Below are 24,672 nucleotides of genomic sequence, written 5' to 3'. Positions count from 1 at the left end.
ACATAGGCCTTAAGTGGTAAAATTTAGTCTCTAATGAAATCAAATGTGAAATAAATGCAAAAACATTTTCTAAAAATGTAAAGTAATGTCTATTTCAGTATGTGGCTTAAAACAAAAAGGCCAATGATTACCTACAATTTAAAAAGGAACATCATTTGTTTTTTCACGTTTGTTTAACGTATTCTTACAATTATTATAACTTGCAATTATTACTTATTTTTACAATTATTCTTATTTTTTTCTTCTCCTTATAATTTTTTTTCTCTCTCCTCGTTAAGTTCCCCATTCACTAGTTTTCACAGCAGACTTTTTACCATTGTATTGCTGACAACCCTTAAACAGGATCTACCTCAAGGGTGCCAGCTTTTGTTGTATAAATGTATATAGTTTTCTTTTTACAAATTGTATCTTTTCATCTGAACTATGTAATTATCCTAAGAAAGTTGGGAAAAAATTATTTCCCATTACACTTATTTTAATAAAAAATCACTTAGTTTGTGTAATAAACGCTGACCAATAAATGAACCAACTTCGCGATTAAAGGTTTAAATGCAGTGTTTTTCCAAAGCAAAAGGGCCGTTTTCGTTAATAGACTGAGCCAATAAGAAAAAGGGTGAATGATCACGAAATTTTCCATTTCCGAGAAGAGCAATCTCGGTTATATTCCACCCGGGGCAAGGTCTTCTAGATGATTTGTGAAATGCGCCGATATTACGGTAGTATTTGAGCTTACAGGCCGTATCTGACACGTAGAGATATTGGGAGAAAAGTCGTTAGTTAGCTTAAGCCGTTGAGCAGAGTTAAAAAGAAGAAATTTCCGAATGTATACATGATGATTTTCACCGAAAAATTAGAAGAATCGAGCATGATAATGTTTTTTGAAGGTTGAAATTTTATTGGTTTGTTTAGCCCCGGGTAATATAAAGCGGCCATTATTTCCTCGACAATTACAGGCAATTAGACTGGAGGGGCGCCTTTTTCTTTTGGAAGACTCGACTGTATCCAATTAATATCCCGCACTGGAGGACAAAATAAGAAGAAGTTGAAAAATTATAACTTTTTTCCAAAGTGGGCCGTTTCTAAACCCTGTTCTGACAATATTCAACCTCATATTGCATAACATGATAGCTTTTCTTTATAAGAAAATACTAAAAGATGCATGGAAAAAATTAGAACAATAGTGGTTTAATAGATCCCTGAAGGACCGGAGGAAGTCCTTTGTAATCAGGACCGCATGCAGCTTCCTAGAATAATGCATTAATGTTATAATTTTTTTTAATGATTCGATAACAGGATAATTGTCGATTAGTTCAACATAAGCAAAAAAATTAGAAGGGTTACAAAAGAAATCAAACGGTTAATTCCGTCCTGTGAAAGGACAATCGACTGTCAATCGGGCTTCGTTTGTTCTAGTTCATCCTCTGCCTTTCAACAAGTATGACCAAGATTAAACGGTCTTTTCTAACTATTTTCTTAAAGTTTGTGAAAGATTGGACGTTTTCTTTATTGGGAAAGTTTTTGTTATATCAATTTTTCTACGGCTTTTTCTTCTATCAAAAATGACTAAGATTGTAAAACTCTTGGATCCTTTGAAAAATATGCTTTGTAAACAAATAAACTTTAAAATTCGCTACTTATTAATATAAAATATAAACAACAAACTACAATTATACATTTTGTAAAATTGAGAAAAAACTATTACTACAAAAAATTATAAACAAGAATACAGAAACTACTCATTTGCCTCCAATCAGATGGCGTACATACACGGGGTGTTCAGTCGGCGAGATGGGCTTTAATGGAATTCGTCCGGAAGGGAGTTTATGGATTTGAAGAATTTTGGTAATTGGAAAGATTTTATACAACTTGAGGCAACGGGAGTGGATTGTAATCAATTGTAACATTTTGCACAAAAGGAATATTTAGGTCTATATGGGTTGTCTGTACTTTCTTCTTAGTTTGTTGTTCTCGAAATCCATCAATAGTTAGGGATATTTTTATTTTATTATTTGAAACTACTCGCAGCTGTCTTTTTTAACAGGTTCATTTCGACACTTTTATATAGCTTTTGAGCTGAAGAGGACACTCGGTGCTACTATGTATGGGTAGTTTTAGTAGTTGGAATGGAGGATGAGCAATTTGGACAGTATGGATTGGCCAGTTTAGATGCAGTGAAATGTTGGCCGAATGCAATTCAATATTCAATTTTGGCTTAAAATGTTATAGTCTTTTCTTCAGGCAAGGAAGTAAGAGGCATGTTAGAGCGTTATCAAGAAGTCTTGAAAGTATGTCATCAACTCTTGCCGTTTTAATTGTGTTTCCACTTCAGAGTAATTTTAACCTTGTATCACACCTTATCCGCAGTTCGCACGGGTATTGTTGAAGCAAAATGGAGGAGGGATCTGTTTGCGAAGGAAACGAAGGAAGAAGCGATTTTTCAGGGCTTTATTCTTTACCTTCGACACAGGACTTCAGTAATGTGATATGTTGCTCAAGATTTAGAGTGGATCAGAGTGGTTTGGGAGGGTTTCGTATAGTATGCAAAGGTCAGGGTCGTAGTTACAGTTTGGGATATGAGCTACATACACCTGGTAAAGAGTAGGGGCCAGAACGTACTCTGAGGAACACGAGCAAGATAAGGCAATATTGCTGGTGGGTGCCTGCGAGTCGATGAAAACATATTAAACCGGCACTGGGTCCGACTAGACTCGTGGGATTTAGAGGACCTGCAACATACGTGATATACTGCCTATATATATTTGCTAACAGGTTTTGATATTGTTGCATTGGGTCTCTGTTGTTATTTTTTAGTCTACTTTTTCTACAAATTCTACTGCTTTTATAGTGTTTTAGGGACAGTTGCTTTTCTGCTTTAGTGATCAAATCGTTGTTAGTTTTTTCTATACAGATTTTAGTTTTTCTTGTGAATTTGTGTGTACTGGAGAGATTTGTATGATTGTTTTTTTCTATTATGGTGGTTACTACCAAGCAAGTATCGTTCTTGCGGGGGGCTACTTCTATGCCTACTATAGCTATAGATTTGTGTTACGTTTCATTTACTGGATTTTATGTTGTATTAAAGCCCTTTTGGAATGTAATTTCGTTTCATTAGTGTTGAATTTCACATGTAGACAGACCCTGTAAATGACAATGGTAATGTAGTTTGGGGTACACATCGATCTTTCACTGACTTAAGTACCGATCGAGGTAGCTACGAGGCGTCGGAGGCCGCAACGGTTTATGCGTGGACACGGCGCTAATCACTGAATGGTAAAAGGTCCCGAGTTCGAATCCAGCGACCGAGCATTCAAACCCGACATACATAAAAATTTACAAATGGGTTTTTCTTTTTAAAAAACATCGGGTCTATATAATCTCGTAGTTGAAATACTCTCGTAAAACAAGGAAAGAAAAAAGTGATGTAGCTACAAAAAACGATAGTATTTCTATGTTATCCACTTTTCGGTTAACATATGAAACATCTACATCAGAGCTAGGTTTATGCCTAGTCCTTTTTTCTTTAGAAAAATACAACAGTGAATAAGCAGTTTGCTTCTTTCCTTTAGATCTTTTCATTCTTTTAATGAATGTAAAAAAACTTGTAAAAGTATGTCAGGTAGTATGAACACCAGCATTTACATATTATTACTATAAACAAAATACTTTCAATACGGGTTAAGGAGTGGGTCATTTTCGGCAGAATGCCCTCGGCTATGAGCAAGTGACATAAAATGAATTACATCTACTTTTAACCTGAACCCTAATGTCAAAGTTCAATTGAACATTTGTAATTTTAAAATTTATTTCAACTAGGAGAATAAGAAAAAATTTTATATTGGACTTTCACTCCGAAGGTTTCTCACTCCCCGATGTGGTGAACCTAGGGTCTTTACCTCAGAGGGGTTCACCTACCCCGTTATGCGGCTGGGTCCCTAGTATCTCCCTTAAGTCAGATGCCTAGATGATCGTCGCTTCCCAACCAACGGTAACTTTGACAGCTAGTTAATTTCAGTCATCTTAAAACTAACTAACTTTTACAATACAGTCACACAAATAAATACATTCACACCTATGTACGCTGCAAATATTCTGACGGTGGAGTACTCGATATTTCGCCATCGACCCTAAACAAACATTAGTGGAGGAGAGATGATGATGCTATATTACAACATAAACCCCTCACCACTCACGCTAATAAATACATGCACTCAAACAAAGCATAGATCTATTAAAAAAAAAATTTAGTTCTCCAAAAACCGGAACAGGGTACACAGAACCTCGCTACTGTACCCGAGCACGTTTATTAAAATAGGCGGCTGACACGCTCTCTGTGAGGAGTCAAGTCATGACAAGCTTCTGTTATGCGAGGGACAATCAAGCAACCTTTCTCTGCTTAAGGGAACCTGAGCAGGCTTGCCCAGGAGCAAGGGCCGTGTGTCAACTGCGTATGATCTATTCTTAATCAGATAAGATAGATTCCAAGTTTCCGACTCAGGATCTCAGGCTGGGCCATCTACAGTGTTGTCCTCATGATACAAAAATCTTGTTATAATTATTAAATATGTGTGTAATAAATTGGTCAAGAGTTCTGTACTAGTTAGAATGACTAGTTTTTATTAGCAGTAAAACAGTCGTCTATTTAAAATCTGGAGTATTAAGTTAAGGGATGATTTTTATTTTTAATTCTAAAACCAATTTGTTTTAATTTATACAATAAAACATGGTAAGTTTTTTTTATACACTAAAAAGTTTTTGTTGTTAACTTATGAGTATTCAATGCGGAAATGTAGCCAATTAAAACGCCATTAAACGGCTATTAAGTATTAATGACAGTCTGAACGTCATTACAATAAAAAAATTTGTTTCTTTTCTCATGCACAATTACAGAAGAGTTAACCACTTCTCGCCATCGATAATTATGCGAACGGTAGTTTTTTTTATCTCGTCGATAGCCGTGATTATTTCCCTGCCCCAGACGGCGTCGGTAAGATTAAAGCTTAAGCAATTTAAATAAAGTTCAGCCGCGTAAAATAATCTCCGTGATAGGGGAGGGGGAGCGAGAAAATGGGTTTTTTGTACCCTTTAAGCCGTGGAGGCTATTTCCTGCTTTTAAAGACAACCCGGAGGCGGAGGTATAATGCAGGACCCAATCATAACACGGATGCCCCGCCTGACTAGGGCGTAAGTGGTCAAATAGACGACAAAAGACGTAAAGGGAGAGATGGCATGAAAAAAGGTCTAATTGCTCGTGGTGAATCGTCTCTGTGATGGAAGAATGTAGAATTGGAGAGAAGAGTGGTCATCATGAGGGGTAAATGGCAGGACATTACAGCGTCTGCCGCCCGCGGCGATACAACTCGAGAACAATGGAGACGATCACCCATGTCACTCTTTTCCCATTCCTTTACTTCCAACAATTTTTACTAGGGTGCTTCAGCAAATAACAACATAATAACAACCGTCCACGGCTGAGCAATTTTCGTAGATAATAATCAATTTCAATCTAATGGCATCTTCTCATTCAATGATAACCTATCATAAATCAACAACATTTGCTAACTATAACTTTTATACGTGTACTTAATTCAGAAAAGCCTTTGGTCTTATTAGTTGCAAGTTCGAATCCTACTGAAGCGCCCAATTTTTTTACACATGGGTTCTATTGTAAATTAAAAAAACGACTTAAACTATTTTTTTACGTATTAGGACCGGTTTTTAACGTTTTTTAATCGTTTCTCTCTTCCTAAGCTTGGGTGTGCTCTTTTACGATTTCTCCAGTCAAGTTATGATATTTTATGGTATAACGATAACCTACCTTCGCTTTTTTTATCCTATTGCTACTTCTGTTGATAAAGTGACACAAATACATAGAACAGAAACAAAATATGATAATCTGGTTAGGATTTACACTATCTAAGACTAATGTAATCTTTATATTCCTCGGGGTAATTGGATATATGCTCCACCATTCACGCTAATAAATTACATTGTCACATTCACTCACACTATCCCAGAGTACTTTGTAAAATAACATAAATACATAGAACAGAAACAAAGTAAAACATGATAATCTGGTTGGATTCACACTATCTAAGAGTAATCAAATTTTTATATTCTCGGGGTTATTGGAGATATGCTCCACCATTCACGCTAATAAATTGCATTCTCACATTCATTCACACTACCCCAGAGTACTTTGTAAAATAACATTAATACATAGAATAGAAACAAAATAAAACATGATAATCTGGTTAGGATTCACACTATCAAAGAGTAATCAAATTTTAATATTCCTCGGGGTAATTGGAGATATGCTCCACCATTCACGCTAATAAATTGCATTCTCACATTCATTCACATTACCCCAGTGTACTCTCTAATGTCCATATTTTCTTAAATATCAGGAAGGAATTAATTTTTAGTCATTAGGTTAAACATAACACAACAACACTGTCCCCAGCATGTATACATTTAATTTTAACGTATCTGTGGCATGTACCGTTTATCTTTCATGGGCCGTCGTCGGGCCAGTTCTTCAAGATCCAAATCTCCAGTCACCGTTACAGCCATTACTGAACAACCTAGTGGGTTGCTATTTGCAATTACGACCGTGCATAGTGAAAAACAGCCTATCAATTTTGACTGTCAAAAGTAACAGGCTGCTGGATAAAACATATTTTGGTGTTATCAATCGTTCAATAGTTAAAATTACACAATTTTTATATATCAATTATTTAAATTTATGTATCAATTATAACGTTGACTTGCAAATATTTTATTTTAATGTTTTACAATATCTATTTACAACTGTAAAAAAAAAGTGAAAGTGAGATTAGAACGGGAAGAAACATCAACGCTATTCAATAAAGATGTATTCATAAATTAAAATGATAAATAATGATTATAATATAATATACGTAAGCTGAAGAAGATTGCATTTTTTGTAAATAACCTGAGAACAGTTTTAACGGTTCAATTAAAAACCATTTGCAACCATTGTTGAATTCAGCTACAAAAACGTTTGAAAAAATGTACATTGATGAGAATTTTGCCATTTGGAATAATTAATGACCTATTCTTATCCCGCTATCTTTAAGAGTTTGATCAAAACTTTTTGGTTCATGTGCAGGTAGGTGGTAATATATACTACAAATTAAAAAATTCGCACTTGTAAAAACGTAAAAATGGTTGAATTATTATTCTTCAATCGTGCGTCTGATGACCTCGTGGATAAGTAAATAAAGTTTCATGGAATTATAAAGACCGAAGGGAATAGGAAAAAAAGTCGTTCAATTGTCTGGAGGGCTTCTGTGGCTGGTTACACATATTTTATTCAAATCGATTGTACGCCGAGATAGAAGGGAGAAATGATTGGTGGGAGAACGAATCGCCGAAGGGTAATGAGACCCTGGGGTGATCGGCGGTCCCTCAGGGCATCCTTCCTAAAAGGTCGTCTGTGTGGGTTTCGACCGAGCTTCACCAATTATGGTCCGAAACGCGTTTTACAATTACACTGCACGGATATTTTACGGGCACTTTGAATGCAGCAGTTTTAAAATGTTCGGCCGGCTAATAATATCGGATGTCGGATATTACGCTTAACCGGCAGTTAATAGCCATCGGGGCGGTTGGTTCATTTGATCAAGCTCTGACCGCACCCATGTCGTCGAACATAAAAAAAAACAACAATAAAAGAGTTTTGTATTATATTATTTTTCTACAGATTGAATCTCATCCTACATTATTTGAGATTTACCCACTACAACTAGGTTTATCTTACCAACATGGCATCACAGGAAATCACCACAAACCTGTAAATAAAAAGAAAAAGATGTATAATGGATAAAAAAACATTAGGTGGTAAATAAATATTAAATTGATCAATAATCTAACAATATGGATTTAAGACAAGCATACAGAAAATCTGACCATTAGAAAAAAACATCAAACCATGTTAGATAGGCGATCAAACTGCAGATATATTTGGATTTTTATTTTGCAGTTTTTCTGAAGTATTGTGTCTTATTTTACCAGTTGGTTTTTACATACTACAATAATCATCGAATGGATGGATATATGTTAATTATATCGTCATTGTTATGACAATTACACCTGTTACTTATTGGGTTTTAACAAGCTTGAATCGGTTCATATAATCGTATGAACTTATGATTGATTATCATACATGATTTTCTGTGTAACTATTATAGATACTGCTAACTCAATTCGTTATATTCAATCGATGACATAGGCGACGGGTCTACAACATTAGCAAAGACAGAATACAATTGATGATGAACCGAATTTTTTCGAGGTCAGAAATTCTCGGCTGGACGGGAGGGAATCGAACCCATGACCGCGAACTCTACGAGCCTAACTACTAAACTACCTTGGTATGGAATATTAAGTTAAAAATACATTTTTGTTTTAAGTGTTACGTGAATGGATTACTTTTTTACTCACTAATGGTATGGTCTTGATGAAAAAACAAATTCAATTGTTTGTTTCTTACTGCCAACCTGTCGACCTACATATTTCAGGTCACCATCAGGGCAAAACAATCTTAAAGATGTCACGTGATTTTTGACTAAGATGAATTGCAAAAATGGTTGTCGTTGACTGTTTCTGTCTGCTCTCTCTCACTCTCTCTCTCTCTCTCTCTCTCTCTCTCTCTCTCTCTCTCTCTCTCTNATCTATCTATCTATCTATCTATCTATCTATCTACCTATGTATCTATCTATCTATCTATCTGTCTATCTATCTATCTATCTATCTATCTATCTATATATCTGTCTGTCTTTCCAACTATCTATATATTTAACTATCTACCCATCTATTTATCTCTCTCTATCTGTTCTTCCAACCATCTACATATTTATCTATCTATCTATCTTTTTCTTTAATACATAATTATATTTACATATATAGTGTTTAATAATGCTACAGTCCTTGGAAATGTTCATATTGAGTCGGCCTTGAAATATGAAATCATTTAAATCAATTATTACAAAATTTAATTATGTCCATTGTAGAGATAATATAGATTGTTTTGCCCCGATGAAGACGTAAAAAACGTTGAAAGCTTGGCAGAACAACTGAATTTGTTTTTAATCCAGATCATGCCGAGATCGAAGTTGTTCAAGAGTAAAGAATACATTTTTGACTATATATTTATGTTTTATATTCTACCTTTTTAAAAATTCTTTATGGGCTTAGTAGTCTTTTCTACTTAATTAAATAGTATGTTGCTGGCCAACTTACCTACCAATTATCAACTTTTTAATAATAATGTAAAATAATTTCAATACTTTATGAATATTTAGCACAGAGGTTTAATAGTTTTCAATATTATTGTAATTCTGTGTTAAAAACAGTTGCAAATTTCAGAAAACCCTCCCAACTACCGTAAATCAGCACGTCAGAAATTTCGCATCCTGAGGAATCCCCTCAAACCCTCCTCGCCGACTGAAGAGACAATGGCCGCGAGATCTTCTAGGAGGAGATGGTGATGATAGTGAAATGACACAAGTATTAAATAAACAGACATTGGAGTAATACCAATTTTCTACACTCTTGTTTTTAATTTGGTATATATTACCTTGCTCATTGTCGTATGTTACCTACTGTTACCTGTAGTTGTAATGTACTACAAATTAAAAAAAAAAATTGTACTCAATATTAACTTATTTGTAGCTTTGTGTTTTTACTTCTTGTTTCTTGTTACAAGCGAATACAGATACCTTTGCATTTTTTCTTCTCAGATTCCACCCTGTCTCCGTCACTATTCTTAGAATTATGTTATTAAATCCGGTTAAAATCCAAATAAAGGCCGATGTAGAAAGTCGGAGTGGGCTGCATTCGGCGTAGGTGCAAAGGTGAGTCGTGAGTGTCAACATTTATGACCCAATCAGGCGCCACGGAGTCACCTCCATGAAATCCATCCGAAACGGCGTCGTGAAACGAGTAAAAAAAAGACGAAAAGAATCGAAACGCTGTTCTTGCGCTTAACATAAACGCAATTATCCACGCGGCTTAGTTAACCCAACAGATTTGTTAAAAGATCGGCTTTCAACAAGGGTGTACTTGAGAGGCCGCTCTCACATTATAAAAAACAACAGTGGGAGGAGGCAAAGGTTGGATCAGGCATATGCTTATCGGTGTCGTGCCGACATTAAGCCTTAAACGAATAAACAACCTTGAGTCACTCGTATATTAAAAGCTCGCTCTTCATAAATTTTTTATTCTCATTAAACGGGAACATAGTGCAACCAGCCAGTGCTGGTAAAGTCGTGTTCGGGCTAGTGCGTGGCAAACTTGAGATTGCATACAAACAGCTAAATTCCGACAAAATGAAATGTCATTGTATTCATATCAAACAATGGTAGTAAAAAATTTCTAGTTCTATTGCTGAAAAGGTTAAAGTCTCTCGTAGAAAAAAAGATCTCATACCACAACATAAATATGGCTTTAGAATAAAACACTCAACAATAGATCAAATTACAAATTTACATATATAATCTAAACCTAATACGTACAAGTTCTCCCCTCCTCCATCACAGAGCTATAAACTGTAATGAAAGATTACTGACAACCTTTTAAAAATATATTTTCTTGTAAAAATATTATTTGATTATATTATATTATATATTATTCTTAGTAAAAATATGATTGTAGTTAATTAGTTCGAAAACACCAACCCTATTGGTCAACAGTGGACCCGGAGGCCATATTTGAGAAGCCAGCCAACTCTGGCACTCAAAATAAGAGATTAAAGCAATATAGAGAGTTGGGACAACGAAATATTGTAATGGAATTTTATATAGCGGGAATCGATCAATTCGTGGACGAAAATGCTAAGGTCATTGTGGATAGTGAGTGTAACGAGACTAGTGGACTTGGAAGAATATGCTCTATATTGAATAGGCTAGGAAGAACTACTAGCTAATGACCTTTTAGCGCTTTGTACGAAGGTTTACAGTTTTCGGTTCTTGGAAGATGATGATGAGGATATTAGAAAGGTTTAGTTTCCCCAGACAGCCTTGTGGCTTATTGTACTTTTTCTAGTTCCTTAGTCCAACTCCTTGATTCTCCTTTCAAGGCGGAAAAGGTCTTTGTTTCTGATGACTGTTGTAGCTGCAATAGTTTTTCCAGGATCACCTTGGCACTCCAAATTTCGTCAGCTGAGCGGGTACTTTGCATGTGAATGAAGGCCAGTTTCTTCCTTATCATTGCATAATCAACTGTATCTCTGTTTAATACTCCAACCATAAGGTTACAATCACGGGCCACTATGGAGCCCTAACACCCCCGGAACCCTCTTGTTTAGCTGTAGCAATATCTGCCAGTTATGGCAAGAGCTATTTAAATGTTTTTTATGTCCTTTAATTGTTTTGTGTGAACTCGGTCTGAGATGAAGGAGGTCAGGCAGATCCTTCCCCGGTCAGCTGGTCTGTTGCTCATTACCTCAGATTCCTATGTGCCCTGGCATAACGGTTACGTTTTCCCAGATATTCGATTTGGATGCTTTCACCGACTGTTATATATGGGGTTTAGTATTCTTCATTTCCAAATTACTTAATTTCTTCATTATCTTTTTCCTTGTTCCCATCTACTCCTACCTGTCATGGGAAACAGTACAGTGTAAACTTGGTATCTATTTTATTTAATTTTCAATACAGCATTGTCAATGAGCCAACAACGTTTGTGGTAAAAGCTCTGATTGCTATTCATCATGATGACATTACAGCTATGTCCTTGTTTTTGTATCTTTCATTCAACTTGAACAAGTGTACTTTGCCATGGGGGGAATACTTGGTGCCCGACCTAACACCCCCTTCTAGCTTTCTAGATCTACCAGCAGATAGTGCCTTTTTTAACGGAGGTTTTTCTTTATCCCACTTTTTTGGTATCCAGATTTGTCTAGAAATTTTGATAAAATTCAAGCATCTTGTTAATGTCGTCCTTAGAAGCATCGGATATCGAATAATCACTCATTATGCTGGTCTTGTCACTCGATTTAACAATCCTTTTGGAGGTTTTTCGTTGGAGATGTTAATAATAGTTTTCATTGCTGATCTCATTATCATTTGATGGAGGGGGATTAATCCCTGATTAATCATTTTCTCCCTTCTGAGGTTTTAAGGAGCTTGGATAATCTGAAGATTTGAATGTGTACGATATTGGATGGCTATGGAGAAGCCCACGGTTCAAATATGTCTTGAGTGGATGATTTGTTTTTTACAGGTTTTACAGATTTGATTCTATCTGATAATGATCATGAGGATATTAGAACGATTGCTAATCCTCGAGCTAGGAAACCAGTTCCTTGTGGTTTGTTGTACTTTTCCTAATTCCTCAGCCAAAGCCAACTACTTGACTTTCCTTCCGGGAAGAAAAAGGTCATTTTGTTGCTTTTGACTGTTGTTGCTGCAACACTTATTCCCGGGTCATCATGGTACCTTAGTTTTTGTCTATGGTTATTCCTTCGCATTTGAAGTTAACATGGGTTGTAGTTTCTTCCTTCTCATTGCATAATCTACATTGTTTAATATATTATGTAGTAGGTTTTCTTAGACACTGACCGATATAAATACATCAGTCAGCCGTATAACCCCACTGATTTTACCTTATCTAGCTGTACCAATATTGAAACCTCAATATTTGTTTAATGAGTAATATTCCGTTTAGAATCTAACGACATAACTACATACTGTGTTTTGTGTCGGTACTAGTTTCTTCTTTATATTGTGTACTGCTTTATTTTTCTGTTTGTAAAATTAATGTGTACAGAGACTTATATTCATTTATTTTAATTTTTCAATCTTTTATCATTCAGATTGCTCATATATTGTGTAATTGTTGATGCTATAATGAATGTTTTTATAAGTAACAGATAACTGGTATAAAGCGGATTGGTCGTAGGATGTTTCCCTGAAGAACACCAGCCGTTATTTCTTGGTGGATTTGTCCGCTTCCTTTACACTGGACTAGTCCCTCTGAGATGTAGAAGGAGAGAATTGTACGTTCTGGGTTGGCAAGTAAGTATTTCATTTAAAAATCAATTAAAAAATTACTTGATTGGTGCTTTCGGTAGTTTTTATTTAAAGAGTAAATATGTACAAAAGATCCATTATATCAACGTTTAACATTTTCTTGATTAAATATTATGCCCTGTAGTAATTGGCAATGAACAATTATCAAAATTAACCCTCTCTTTAATTATAATTGATTTAAATGATGAATATAGCAAATTGAATCTAAGTAATGAGAAGCCCAATTGCATAAATTGACATTTTGATATTCATATATTTTTCTATAAATTATTGTAGGGTTTTTCTCTCCATAACGACACCGCCATAAAATAATTATTTCAGCAAATTTCAAATGGAAGTGTTAAGAGGTTAGAGAAACCATGCGGGGTACAACTCATCTGTTTTTCGCTGGGTTTCTCATTTGCTCCAGGCGGCTTCCTCCATTACTCGAATAATTACCCCCGGAACGGAACCAGTTACAGTTCCTGCAAGCACGGCTAATAACTGGCAAAGATTTATATTTACACCGAGTAGTTAGACCCTGAGGGCACGTACGTACTCATCAAACATGTCAGAGTCAATTCTATTTTGTTGAAACGGGAGGAGGAAAAAAACAGCCTTATAAATTGAATTTCATCTGGCGAAAATGTGGAAAATTGCAGTCATGATCAACATTTCTCAGCCGGCAAATTGTTCATAAACGACATTTTTCTGTTTTTCGAAGTTAAACTTGTTGAATCTGGCTTTCATTTCATAAGCCTTTATTATAATAATTATTTCTACAATAAACCTTTCTTGCTTTGTAAGTCTACTTGGAGGATAATTTTAATTCAATACACACAGTTTATTTCCTATTTTCGGCCCAGAAGTTTGATATTATTTGACACTCACGTATACTCTTTAAACCTAAGCAATTTGTACCTTAAATTTTACCCTATACAGCAATATATCCTTTATACTAATACGAGGAGATGAGATCAATCCAGGCCGGACTTTCGCAAGGGAGCATTTTTGGTCCCTACTCTCTCTTCAACTCTTCACCCCGACTTTGTTTTTTAACTGGAACCCTATGAAGCAATTCCTGACATCCTATCTTGAGCTCATCAGTGAAGAAAGGTACACGCAGACATTCACATTAAACGCAAACAGACTTGTTTTTAACTGCACATCAACAGTAAAGATCGGCAGAAAACGTCTCAGTTTTGGTAGACTCCTAGTCTAACGTGATATCTCCTCAAAAGAAATACGATAAAAGAAGATGAGACTGGACAACTACGCATACTTGTTGGACCAACATGTGTTTTTACGGTAAACAGCATTCAACCCTCAAAAACTTTAGAACAAATACCTAACAATATCTTGGGAGTCAGGGCACAAAAGGGTTTGGGTAACAGGCAGAAAAACCTGCCAACGGAAGAACCGCAAGACACAATCAAGGCCCAAAACCTTTAATTGGTATATCAAGATCAAACAAAAGCCCATCTCAAAATGGGTCTAGACAAAACCACGTAGAAATGAATTCTAGAGGTGCTGGACATACTAAACCCATGGTTAACTTGAAGCTCAAAATGGCAACCACATTGATACAATAAACAGGTTAAAACATATGGGAGTGATGTTAGTAACTATCCGCGGCCACTGCCTTCTGAAAAAACATATACACAACGAGGAGGAAGAAACTTTCATCAACATTATTCTAAATAATTATTCAGAAATCGTGAGATGCCGTCTGGTGTGATGTAGGTTTCAGAAAAACATTTTCTTTATCGTGCCAACGTTTCGGTCTTTATTGAGATCATCTTCAGAGTGCACTCTCAACACGACACGCAAGAATGGCACAATTACACAGAAGACAAACACTTTGAGCCCTGAAGACCGCATCTCACGATTTCTGAATAATTATCGATTAACGGTCACTAATCACCACACATTATTTTAAATGTAAAGTAACACTCAATGAACTTCTTGAGAATCAAGAAGTTGAACTGGAATAAGGACCCAAGAAAAGTACAATATGTCACAAAGATGAAATACTCGAGGAATAACAAATTTCCGGTTTCTAATATCTTCCTCATCATCATTATCATATAAGGCCAAAAACTGTGACAAACATTAAACTAAACAACCCCTCAAGTCATACTGGAACTTTTTCTCCGAAGCAATCCAGCATCCAGCACACAAATCTTCAGATTATCCAAGCTCCTTAAAACGTCAGTATAGAGACAATATTTGGATTAATCCCCCTTCACCAAATGATAATGAGGGCGGCAATGAAAACTATTAACATCAGCCAAAGAAGAACCTCCACAAGGATTAAAATTAAAATTGAGGGACAGGAACGGCATAATGACTGCATATCCGATATTAATGCTTCTTCGGAAAGATAAGAACACGATGGTTGAAGTTAAACAAACTTTCGAATAAATCTTGATACAAAACAAAAGTAGGAGAAAGGAAAAAATCCTCCGTTAAGAAAGGGACAATCTGCTGGCAGAATCATAGATCTAGAGAACAAGACGGTATAGGGTTGAGAATGTTTGACCCTGAAATCAAATAATCTGAATACATAGCAAAGTAAACCAGTATTTTTCAAGCTGAAATCATAACATTAAACTCAAATATCATTAGAGCAAGGATGGTGCTGAGTTTTAAAACTAAATTTGAGATACTAGGCACGCAAATCAAGGATACACTCTTCTGATTCCCAGGACACGCAGGGGCAGAGGGAAATTAGGAAGCCGATGCCTTTGCTTGTAAAGAAACAGCTGCTGATGGGTCTTTACCTTTTTTATGGAATATGAATTCACATTATCAATGAATAAAACAACGTAATTCACACAGTCAATCCAAAAAATGCCCTGGCTCGGTTTGGAAAGAAAGAAACAATAGAATGTATCCGAAGGAAGCAGGAAGAGACTGAGAAATACTTCTTAATGTTACGCTGCGGATAGAATGGCCACTCGGAAAAGTTAGGCATCAACCAACCCGTTCGTACAGATTCTGCGAAAAGGTAGAAGAGAAACACACCTATTAGCAGACTGTCGTGGAAAGTTCGCTTTGGATCCGCAGAAGAAATACAATCTCTGGTAGTCATAGGTAAAGTATAGGTAGCTATAGGTACAGTACAAAGTATACAGATGCTCTTTAAGAGTGCAGTATACCAAATCATTCAAAATTTTGAATTGAACAGTTCTTCAAGGGAAACGTCTGCATTTTCATCATCATCATTACTGAAAAACCCTCAACATATATTGAAACTGCGGGTTTCTCCTAAGGTAACCAATATCCAGTGTATCCTTCCGTCTCATTACCCAACCTCGTTAATACCTTACTGATCTCCATATTTTTATTAACCTCACTGCACACAACGACCTAAACAAAATTTTTTCTTAACAAATTCCTCGCTGTCTAAGTTTCATGAGAATCTTTTGACCAACCCAATAACTCTCCACGTTACTTTCATCTTAAGACCTCATTCAACCCTCACTTTGAGTACCAGAGTGCCTGTATTTCTGGTTTGACCTCCTAGTCCATTGTTGGCCATTAGTGTTGCTAAATCGTTATATAAAAGCTAGATAAATAACAAAATATTATTTGGACTGAGAAAATTCATTTTAAAAAGTCAACTGTCCATTTTCATTTTATATAAAAAGCGTATTGCAAGCGTATTATTTTAAACCAACGAAGGGCGAAGCCTTGTCGGACTCGTTATAAAAAACGCAGTACCCCCAAATGAAAAATTGATGGGCCGACTCGTTAGAAAAATGGAGAAGAAAAAAATCACCGAAAGAATGCCGACGTTGAAAAATAGCCAGATTTAAAGGATCGTGCAGCACGGAAGCCGAAGGTTGATTGTTAATAGAGAGAAGAAAGTCAATTAGGCGCTGACAAGTGGAGAGCTGTTCCCACTTATTACATTTCCTCCTCCGACCGTGACGTATTTATTCCTTAAGCACTTTTCTCCAAGTAGGCTAAGTGCGATTTCCCACGCCGTTTATGCAAGTTTTGAAGAGATAAATTCAAATAATAACCTCATATATAAACGTCTATCTCATATCCTTAGGCGAAGTGAAGATCACGCTGCGGTCCGCTCCAATGGTTGGCCCTTTCCTGACAGGACCCCCTTCCCCTCGATGTAACATCGGCAAGCTTTGAGATAGATTCACTTTGCTGTCTTCAATTAAAAAGAAAATCTTTTATTAACTGAATGTGGTAAAAAGGAACCAGAGGTATCGTCGTATATGAATTATAGACGATTAAACTGCAAATTAAGGTGCAATCGTTGCATAAGTCTGGGGAATTTGGCAATAGTGAAAAAAACAATACCAGACGAGGAAGTTCTTCACCCGGTTCACGATTTTTCTATCTACTCCAGTGTTGTATTATTTAAACTTGTAAATGCATATGTAAATGGTGAACTTTTCGTCGAAAGAGTTGGGACCCGGGGGGAAAAGCGGTCGCATTGGCGTAACCCGAAAATCCGACGGAAGAGATTGGTCAATGTAAAGCGGCTATTGTTTCTACACGGCAGATACGAATTTGTAACACAAAGTCCAAATGCTACCCAGTTCACATTTGTCTGGACCTTTTATATCCATTTTAAAAAGAAGAATTCAGATTTAATATTTTCACGTATAGAGTTTTCCAATGTGACATTCTACATTCTCGTGCTGGCTGAGGCGACATTGGTGTATGTCGGTAAATCATTTTATTTCCGCCTTGACCTCAAGAATATTAAGATCCCTATGTAAGTCGTTATTCTTTAAGTACCAAGGTGCATTAACCACGTCGCGTAAGATTTTATTTTGGAATGTTTGATATTGCTGTGTTTCGTACAACCCCATAGTTGAACACCACATGTCCACAAAGTCTTTATGACTTGTTGTGTAATAATATTTTAGTTGACTATAACTTAAACCTATTTTCGTCCTTTTTTCTTCACATGCCCTTTCCCCAGATATTTACCTGTATGGCTGTATAGTATAAATAGCTCCATCGATGGTGAGAGATGGAACATGGTACCCTGTTTTGTTGGAAAAATTTATATAAACATATTTATGCTGAATGAGCCTGATTGCCCATTTTTGTCTATTTATGCATCTTAATACAAGCATTTTGAATGATTTTGGATAAAAGGTTGATCGTCAGCCCTACCAAACGTTGGACTTCTGCAAAGTTGCAATTTTTAATTCATCTATTTGCGGGAAATCACTGGTGTATGGGAAGTAATGTAGTGGATCTAGTATGCTATCTTGAGCTATTACTGTCTTTATTGTTTTTTTATTATGAATGTTGGTCTTATAGTTTAACTCTAAAATGTCTGTCAGTTAGGCACTGATAATATCGGCATACCACTTTGGTAACTTGTAGCTTATTGACTCGTCCTTCATGCCAGACATTGTCTAAAGCTTGTGCGACATCGAGTAAGGTAGTAGAACAAATTTGTTTTTCTTCGACTGGTTTTTTTTTCTGTTACCTCCGTCACTCGGTGAATTTGGTAAATTGTTAAATGTCTTATTCAGAATTAGAATTGGAGGTCGATTTTCTTCTTTTCTACGATGGGTTTTATTCCTTTTCCTATTAACTTGTGTAAAAGCTTAGAAACTGTCGGAAGTAGTGAGAATGATGGTGATTTGACTTTTGTTTGTCGGGTTTCTGCGAATTTCAAGATGCTACGAACATATTTCAATCTGATTCAGCTTTAAATAAGCATGCTTGTTCAATTAACCCTTTTTCCGGCAATTTTTTTGATTTTTCTTCGGTGATAAGATCCTGGACATATCCTGGAGTCTTTTTAGTAGGCAAGTTTTCAATTTCTTGTGCTATTTTATTATATTTAATTTCTTGTGTCTCAGGTGTAACTAGCGTTATATTTTCTTCTTGAGGAATGGTCGTTACTTCAAGTGGGCTGCCATTTAGTTTGAAAATTTTGACAAGGCGACTGGCAAAAAATGGGCTTTTTCTCTGCTGCCTCTTGCTTCGTACCGTCGTCTTTTTGTGCAGAAATTTGGACGATTATACTTTTGGTATCTTGTGGATAACTTCTGATTAAGCTGTCAGTGTAAATGTAAAGAAAAAGAACGCCAGATATTAAATTTACATAGCAGTTCTTTAATTTATTAATATTTTAATTTACCTGTACATCATGAGAATAGGTACTGCTATTTTTAACTTTGTTTCAAGGTTTTGTGTTACTTCATTGGTCAAATCATCATCATTCCATTTGAATAAGTTTGAAAACGTTATGGGACGTTGTTAAATACCTAAACTCCACCCATATCGACCTGATTTTGTCTGAAAAATCTAAACTTTTTGAATAATTAATTTAAACACGATAGTCACTGTAATTTCAAATTGTTTATTGTCAACAAATAATAGGCAATAAACGATTGTGTTTTAATTGATGTACTAACATATACTAATTTTGCACTTTTTCTGACTACTTGAATTTGAATAATTCACATACAAATTAATCATTGCTGATGGATAATTGTACAAATGCGCCAATGAAAGAGGACTTAAGCATCAATAGGCTCGCGACCTCCTAAGTGACAGAGCGATTGACCCACTCATGAATAGAATAGAACGGACTGATATTTTCAAATAAACAAATATTGAAATCTATAACATGGTCGTAGTACAAAACGCTATTAGTTATGGAACTCAATCAATACTCAATTTACTATTATAACCTAAACAGTTCAATTTGTGTTTCCTGAATAAGCACCTGGCCAGGGCGAATTTTTGCAATGCATTTTATTTTACTATTCTATGCAGCTGGTTGTAGAAAGCTATCTATAAGTAAGGATTATACATGCATTTTCACTTCCAACAAGCTATCCCAAGTTTATACATAAAAAATTAAATTTGAAAAATATAAACAATAATACTAATGATAAGCAGTACAGTACTAATGATTTAAGTATCATACAAACGCATCTATACAAATAAAAATATTTTGTATAATTTAAGTAATCAATTTTAATTTTTTTATTCAAAAATTAAAGCTTATTAAATAAATGTCATGCGAGAGTTCTATAAACAAATAAATAAATTCAACAAGTTTAAATTTAACAATTCAAGCAGGTACGCATTGAGAACATAAATAAATCTATATCAAAATATGACATATTTTTTAAATAAATATAAATATTACGAATAAAAATACAAGTAAAATAAAAATAAATACAAGTGTGTTATATTCTGAGAAATTCAAATAAGGCAATCATTTTAGTATTGTTCTGTAAAACTAAAGCTCTCCAAAACCCTAGTGAGTGTGATACATATGCAACCCATTTTTTTACAATGTTCTCCTTTTAGGCATAAAAGCCAAAAATTCAAGACAATTTAAACATTCTTTTTTAAGCCATATTTTTCTGTATTCCTTCATTATTGGACAGTCACAAAGTGGAAATTCTCAATTGATTGGAATTCTCATCCTCCCCAAATTACACAAGGAACACAGCCACCTGTTTTCGTTTATATTAATTGTATAATTCAATCTCAATAACTCACCTCTGTTTTTAAACATTATAGACATAAAATAAAGTTTATTATTATCATTCAAGTAATATGGTGGCCATCTTTGTATGCAAGATAAAATGTTGATTGACTTTTTTATATAAAAAATCTGCTGTCTGTGATCATTCTTTACACAATTTAAAATTTTATCAACTATAGTTTGTTTTTTACTTTCATACACTTCGGAAGGGTTTAAATTCATTTTTGGCATTCTTGCTCATTCCTTGAAGCCAGAATAAGTTAATTCACAGGAATGGATAGTTCCTCTGTATAAATTTTTTTTTCTTCATTTTCTTTTTTAAGATGTATACATATTATCAAATTTACTTGATCGCAGTAATTGACGCGATATAAAAATAAGCGTGTACGTATCGGATTGGAAAGAAAGAATGTGGTTGGTGCAATCCCTTGGAAAGAGATTAACCGGAGATAATTACCAGCAATTAGAGGCTATTTCTACTCTCATACCTACAACGTTTTCACGAAAGAGCGGTGATTTATATCACGTGAATCACATTGGGAAACGACTTAAACACGTGGGACGTGGACAAGGATTTTCTCGTAACGGTATAAATTATACAAACAATGCAATATACATCATTAGCCCCATGAGGAAGGCCGTAGGAAGAGAATAGGACCGAGTTTGAAATGACGATAATCAAGTCAACTAATGGGACGTCGCCGGTGATTGCCGGATCGTGGACGTCGATTCTCCCCAGGAGTGAAATATGCGAGACTAACTCGAGATGCCGTACGACCAGTAGCAACGGCGTGTCAATTAGTTTTTTTTCATTTTCACCTTCGGGTTAAACGGTGTAATTTCTGATGATGGATGAGTGTTCCGATATCCCAAGGCGTCCACGGCACCCAATTTTGACAATGTGGAGAAATAATATCATACGTTTTTGTGTTAACATTTAGATTTCAACGTATCTTACGTTTTACTAGGTAGTTACGACATAAAAACTTCATTAATTACGACATTAGATACTACAAAAAAAAACACAAACACATGAAATTAGACACTACTAAAGATATTAGTGATTTTTTATTCGACTATAGATGTAAACTATTAATTAGATCAGTTAAAAATAAGTGATAATTAAAAACTCTAGGTGTTTAATGAATCTACCTATATGGGTCATTTAGAATCAATTAATCTGCTGATTAATGTTATTTAGTTCTGCCGGACTCTTTTTTGGCTTGTTGAATAACCACTTTTCTAGTTGCTGTGGTTCAGGGGCGGCAAAAAGCTCTTTTTAATATATTTTATTTTGGCTGTAACAATTTAATGAAACATGGTTATGGGTATATCAATCCAGTACTTTTGTTGTGACAAACTAATTTTGAAATTATTCGGATTTCAAGTGTAAACGCTACTCATCTGACCGGGCAAGAAATTTGTCATTTTTTGTAAGATTACTTGCCCGATGAAAATTGAAAATAAAATGTGTATTACTACATAACCAGTTTGTCAGCAAACAATCCTTTTTCAACTGTTGTGATGGATATGATTGGGTATATTTTTTCATATACTTTTCATTGCAAAATAGGAACTATAATAATTTTTAATTTGTTCAACTCCCAAGCCGTTAGTAAAGAAAAAGTGGTTTATTTTTTACGACCCTTATAGTTTTCTATCCCCAATTTTCTTCCCGATATGGAGACATACTACATAGATATTTATTTAGAAATCGTGAGATGTCTGGTGTGATGTAGGTTCCAGAAAAACATTTTCTTTATCGTGCCATCGTTTCGATCTTTATTGAGATCATCCTCAGGGCTTGGGATTCACAAACATTGCCCACATTTAACAAATACATTTAGTAATTATTCAATAATTTCAAGTAATTATTCGGAAATCGTGGGATGCGGTCTGGTGTGGTGTGGGTTTCAGAAGGACGTTTTCTTTGTCGTGCCGGCGTTTCGATCTTTATCGGGATCATCTTCGGGGCCTGGGATTTGCAGACATTGTTTGAATTTGAAAAATGGATTTGGGATGTGAAAGGATGAATTTGTACAGAGCAAAATATGTTTTTTGTATTCAATCGGGGTGTTTCTGCTCACTCAACGTGTTTGTCTTCTGTGTGATTGTGCCATTCTTGTACTGTCGAGAGTTAAAACAGCAAAATCTCACTGGCACTCTCAACACGACACGCGGGAGTGGCGCAGTTGAACAGAGGACGGACACTTTGAATGAGTAGAAATACTTTGATTGAATATGAAAGGTGTATTTTGCATTGTATTCACTTTTCCACATCCTAAATGTATTTGTTAAATGTGGACAATGTTTGTGAATCCCAGGCCCTGAGGATGATTTCAATATAGATCAAAAGTTGGCACGATAAAGAAAATGTTTTTCTGGAACCTACATCACACCAGACCGCATCTCACGATTTCTAAATAAATATCGATTAACGGTCACTAATCACCACACATACTACATAGAGATTTCTCCTATTAGCGTCTTTTGTGCCAACCTTCTAATGGATTTTAGGGTAAATTAATAAAGTATTAAAGAATTGATTATTTGGAGATCGTGAGGTGCGGTCTCCTGTGATGTAGGTTTTAGAAAATCATTGGCTGACGGTCTCTAAACACCACATACATATTAAAGAATTATTCTCCGGGGAATGGTAACAAGGTCTGAAAAGCGAAAGATCGCTTTTCCCAGGTAACTTTTCTTAACTATTGTCTTCTAGATACCGATGTCCATCTGATGGTAGTTCCATTTTTTAAGACAATAGCTGTCCTTCTAAATACGTCCTTCTACTGAATCTACTGCCTCATTCTTTTCATATGAACTGTCTTTTTCCGTTAATTTGTTGCCGATTGTTCTTCATCCTTCAGCCTAAATGTTTGTCGGTTTATAACGACTTTTACGTCACTATCATTTGACTAAACAAACTTATTTTGGATGGAAGGAATCAGGGTCTCTAATTATCCCACCTACATCTCTGATAAACCAATGAAATTGGTGAAGTACTGCCAACTGTTTGGCAAGGCAAAGAACGTCCTTGATCCTTCATCACTCTGCAAACTCCAAGAGGAAAAACTCACATTTACGATACATAACATTAAGAATTGATCAAATGTTCGCAAAAATTGATTGAAAATGGCTTTGCCGTTTTGTACATGACATCCTAACGTCTCTTTTATCCTCGTTATCATCAGTGCTGATTATTTCTGTTAATTAGCCGACGGTGATGTTGATATAACAAGCGGATCGTTTGCCGGGCATGAATGGTCAAAATGGAAAAAAGGAAAAACGAGACATTCCCGGCAACGACGTTTTTTCCCTCCGTGTTCAAGTGTCATTCTTTTGTACGTACGCTGACAGATTTGTCTTGTGATATTTTGATATGGAAGTCGGTTCCAGTATTTATTTTGTTTTAACTTTCAAAACTGTCCCGGGCTCTCCTGCTGACTTTTCGTCAGTTCGGACAAGTTATTTAACGGTGGAATATGCCTAGAACCATTACATTTCTGATGGTAAATTATATGTCTTTTCGTATTAGTTTATTTAACTAAATCATAAAATAAATACAATTGTTGAAATAAGTAGTAACACTACTGCCTTGAGAAAGAATGAGCGGACCAACCTTGTCAAAAACTAGCAATTGGCACACAAATTCAAATTTTTGTTCACATTCCCTGATTCCAGTCTTCCAATATTTCATTTGAGAAACAGCTCCGATACTAAAAATTATATTTTTAAATAAAGTGCCTGATAAAAGGACTACTTTGATAGAGTAGAACATGCGATATAATCGCCTTTATTATAAAGCTTAGTTTACAACTAAGACCTAGAGTTTCAAAGCCCCTCATGCTTATATACAACACTTTACAAAAAGATAAGCTAAATTAAAGCTTTTAGGTTCATACCCTAAATATAGAAGTATAGACTTCTTCTTTTTAATTTGTTCGTTTTTAACATTCGAGTTTAAGGTTAGTTCATTCAATTTTACACATTCTTTCATCTTACCTAAAAAATAAATTGTAACTTTTATATTATTGTTTTGAACTATATTTTTTATGGCTTTATTACCGTTAATTTTATACACTGTGGGCTTTGTACAATGCTTACTTCAAAGCTCCTGCCTTGTCTTTTAATACTGAC

General features: G+C 35.3%; 1 protein-coding gene across 2 annotated transcripts in view; it reads right to left on the bottom strand.

The window, feature by feature from the left end:
- Positions 1 to 10,043, bottom strand: part of LOC106663592 (BTB/POZ domain-containing protein KCTD1) — a 75,296-nt gene extending 65,253 nt beyond the window's left edge. The window contains exons 1-2 of one of the 2 annotated variants that reach the window (XM_014388526.2): positions 9,741 to 10,043; positions 7,781 to 7,811 (exon numbers count right to left, since the gene is read on the bottom strand). In XM_014388526.2, coding sequence (XP_014244012.1) covers positions 7,781 to 7,791 — 11 coding nt within the window. In that variant the 5' untranslated portion in view covers positions 7,792 to 7,811; positions 9,741 to 10,043. The remainder of the gene's footprint in view (positions 1 to 7,780; positions 7,812 to 9,740) is intronic. The other variant, XM_014388534.2, reaches the window with a different exon arrangement.
- Positions 10,044 to 24,672: the final 14,629 nt, after the last annotated feature.

Source organism: Cimex lectularius, unplaced genomic scaffold (genome assembly GCF_000648675.2).
Source record: "Cimex lectularius strain Harlan isolate CLEC.00 unplaced genomic scaffold, Clec_2.1 scaffold150, whole genome shotgun sequence".
Classification (NCBI taxonomy): Eukaryota; Metazoa; Arthropoda; class Insecta; order Hemiptera; family Cimicidae; genus Cimex; species Cimex lectularius.
Note: the sequence above shows the minus strand (reverse complement) of the source record. Positions and strands in the feature narration are given on the sequence as shown.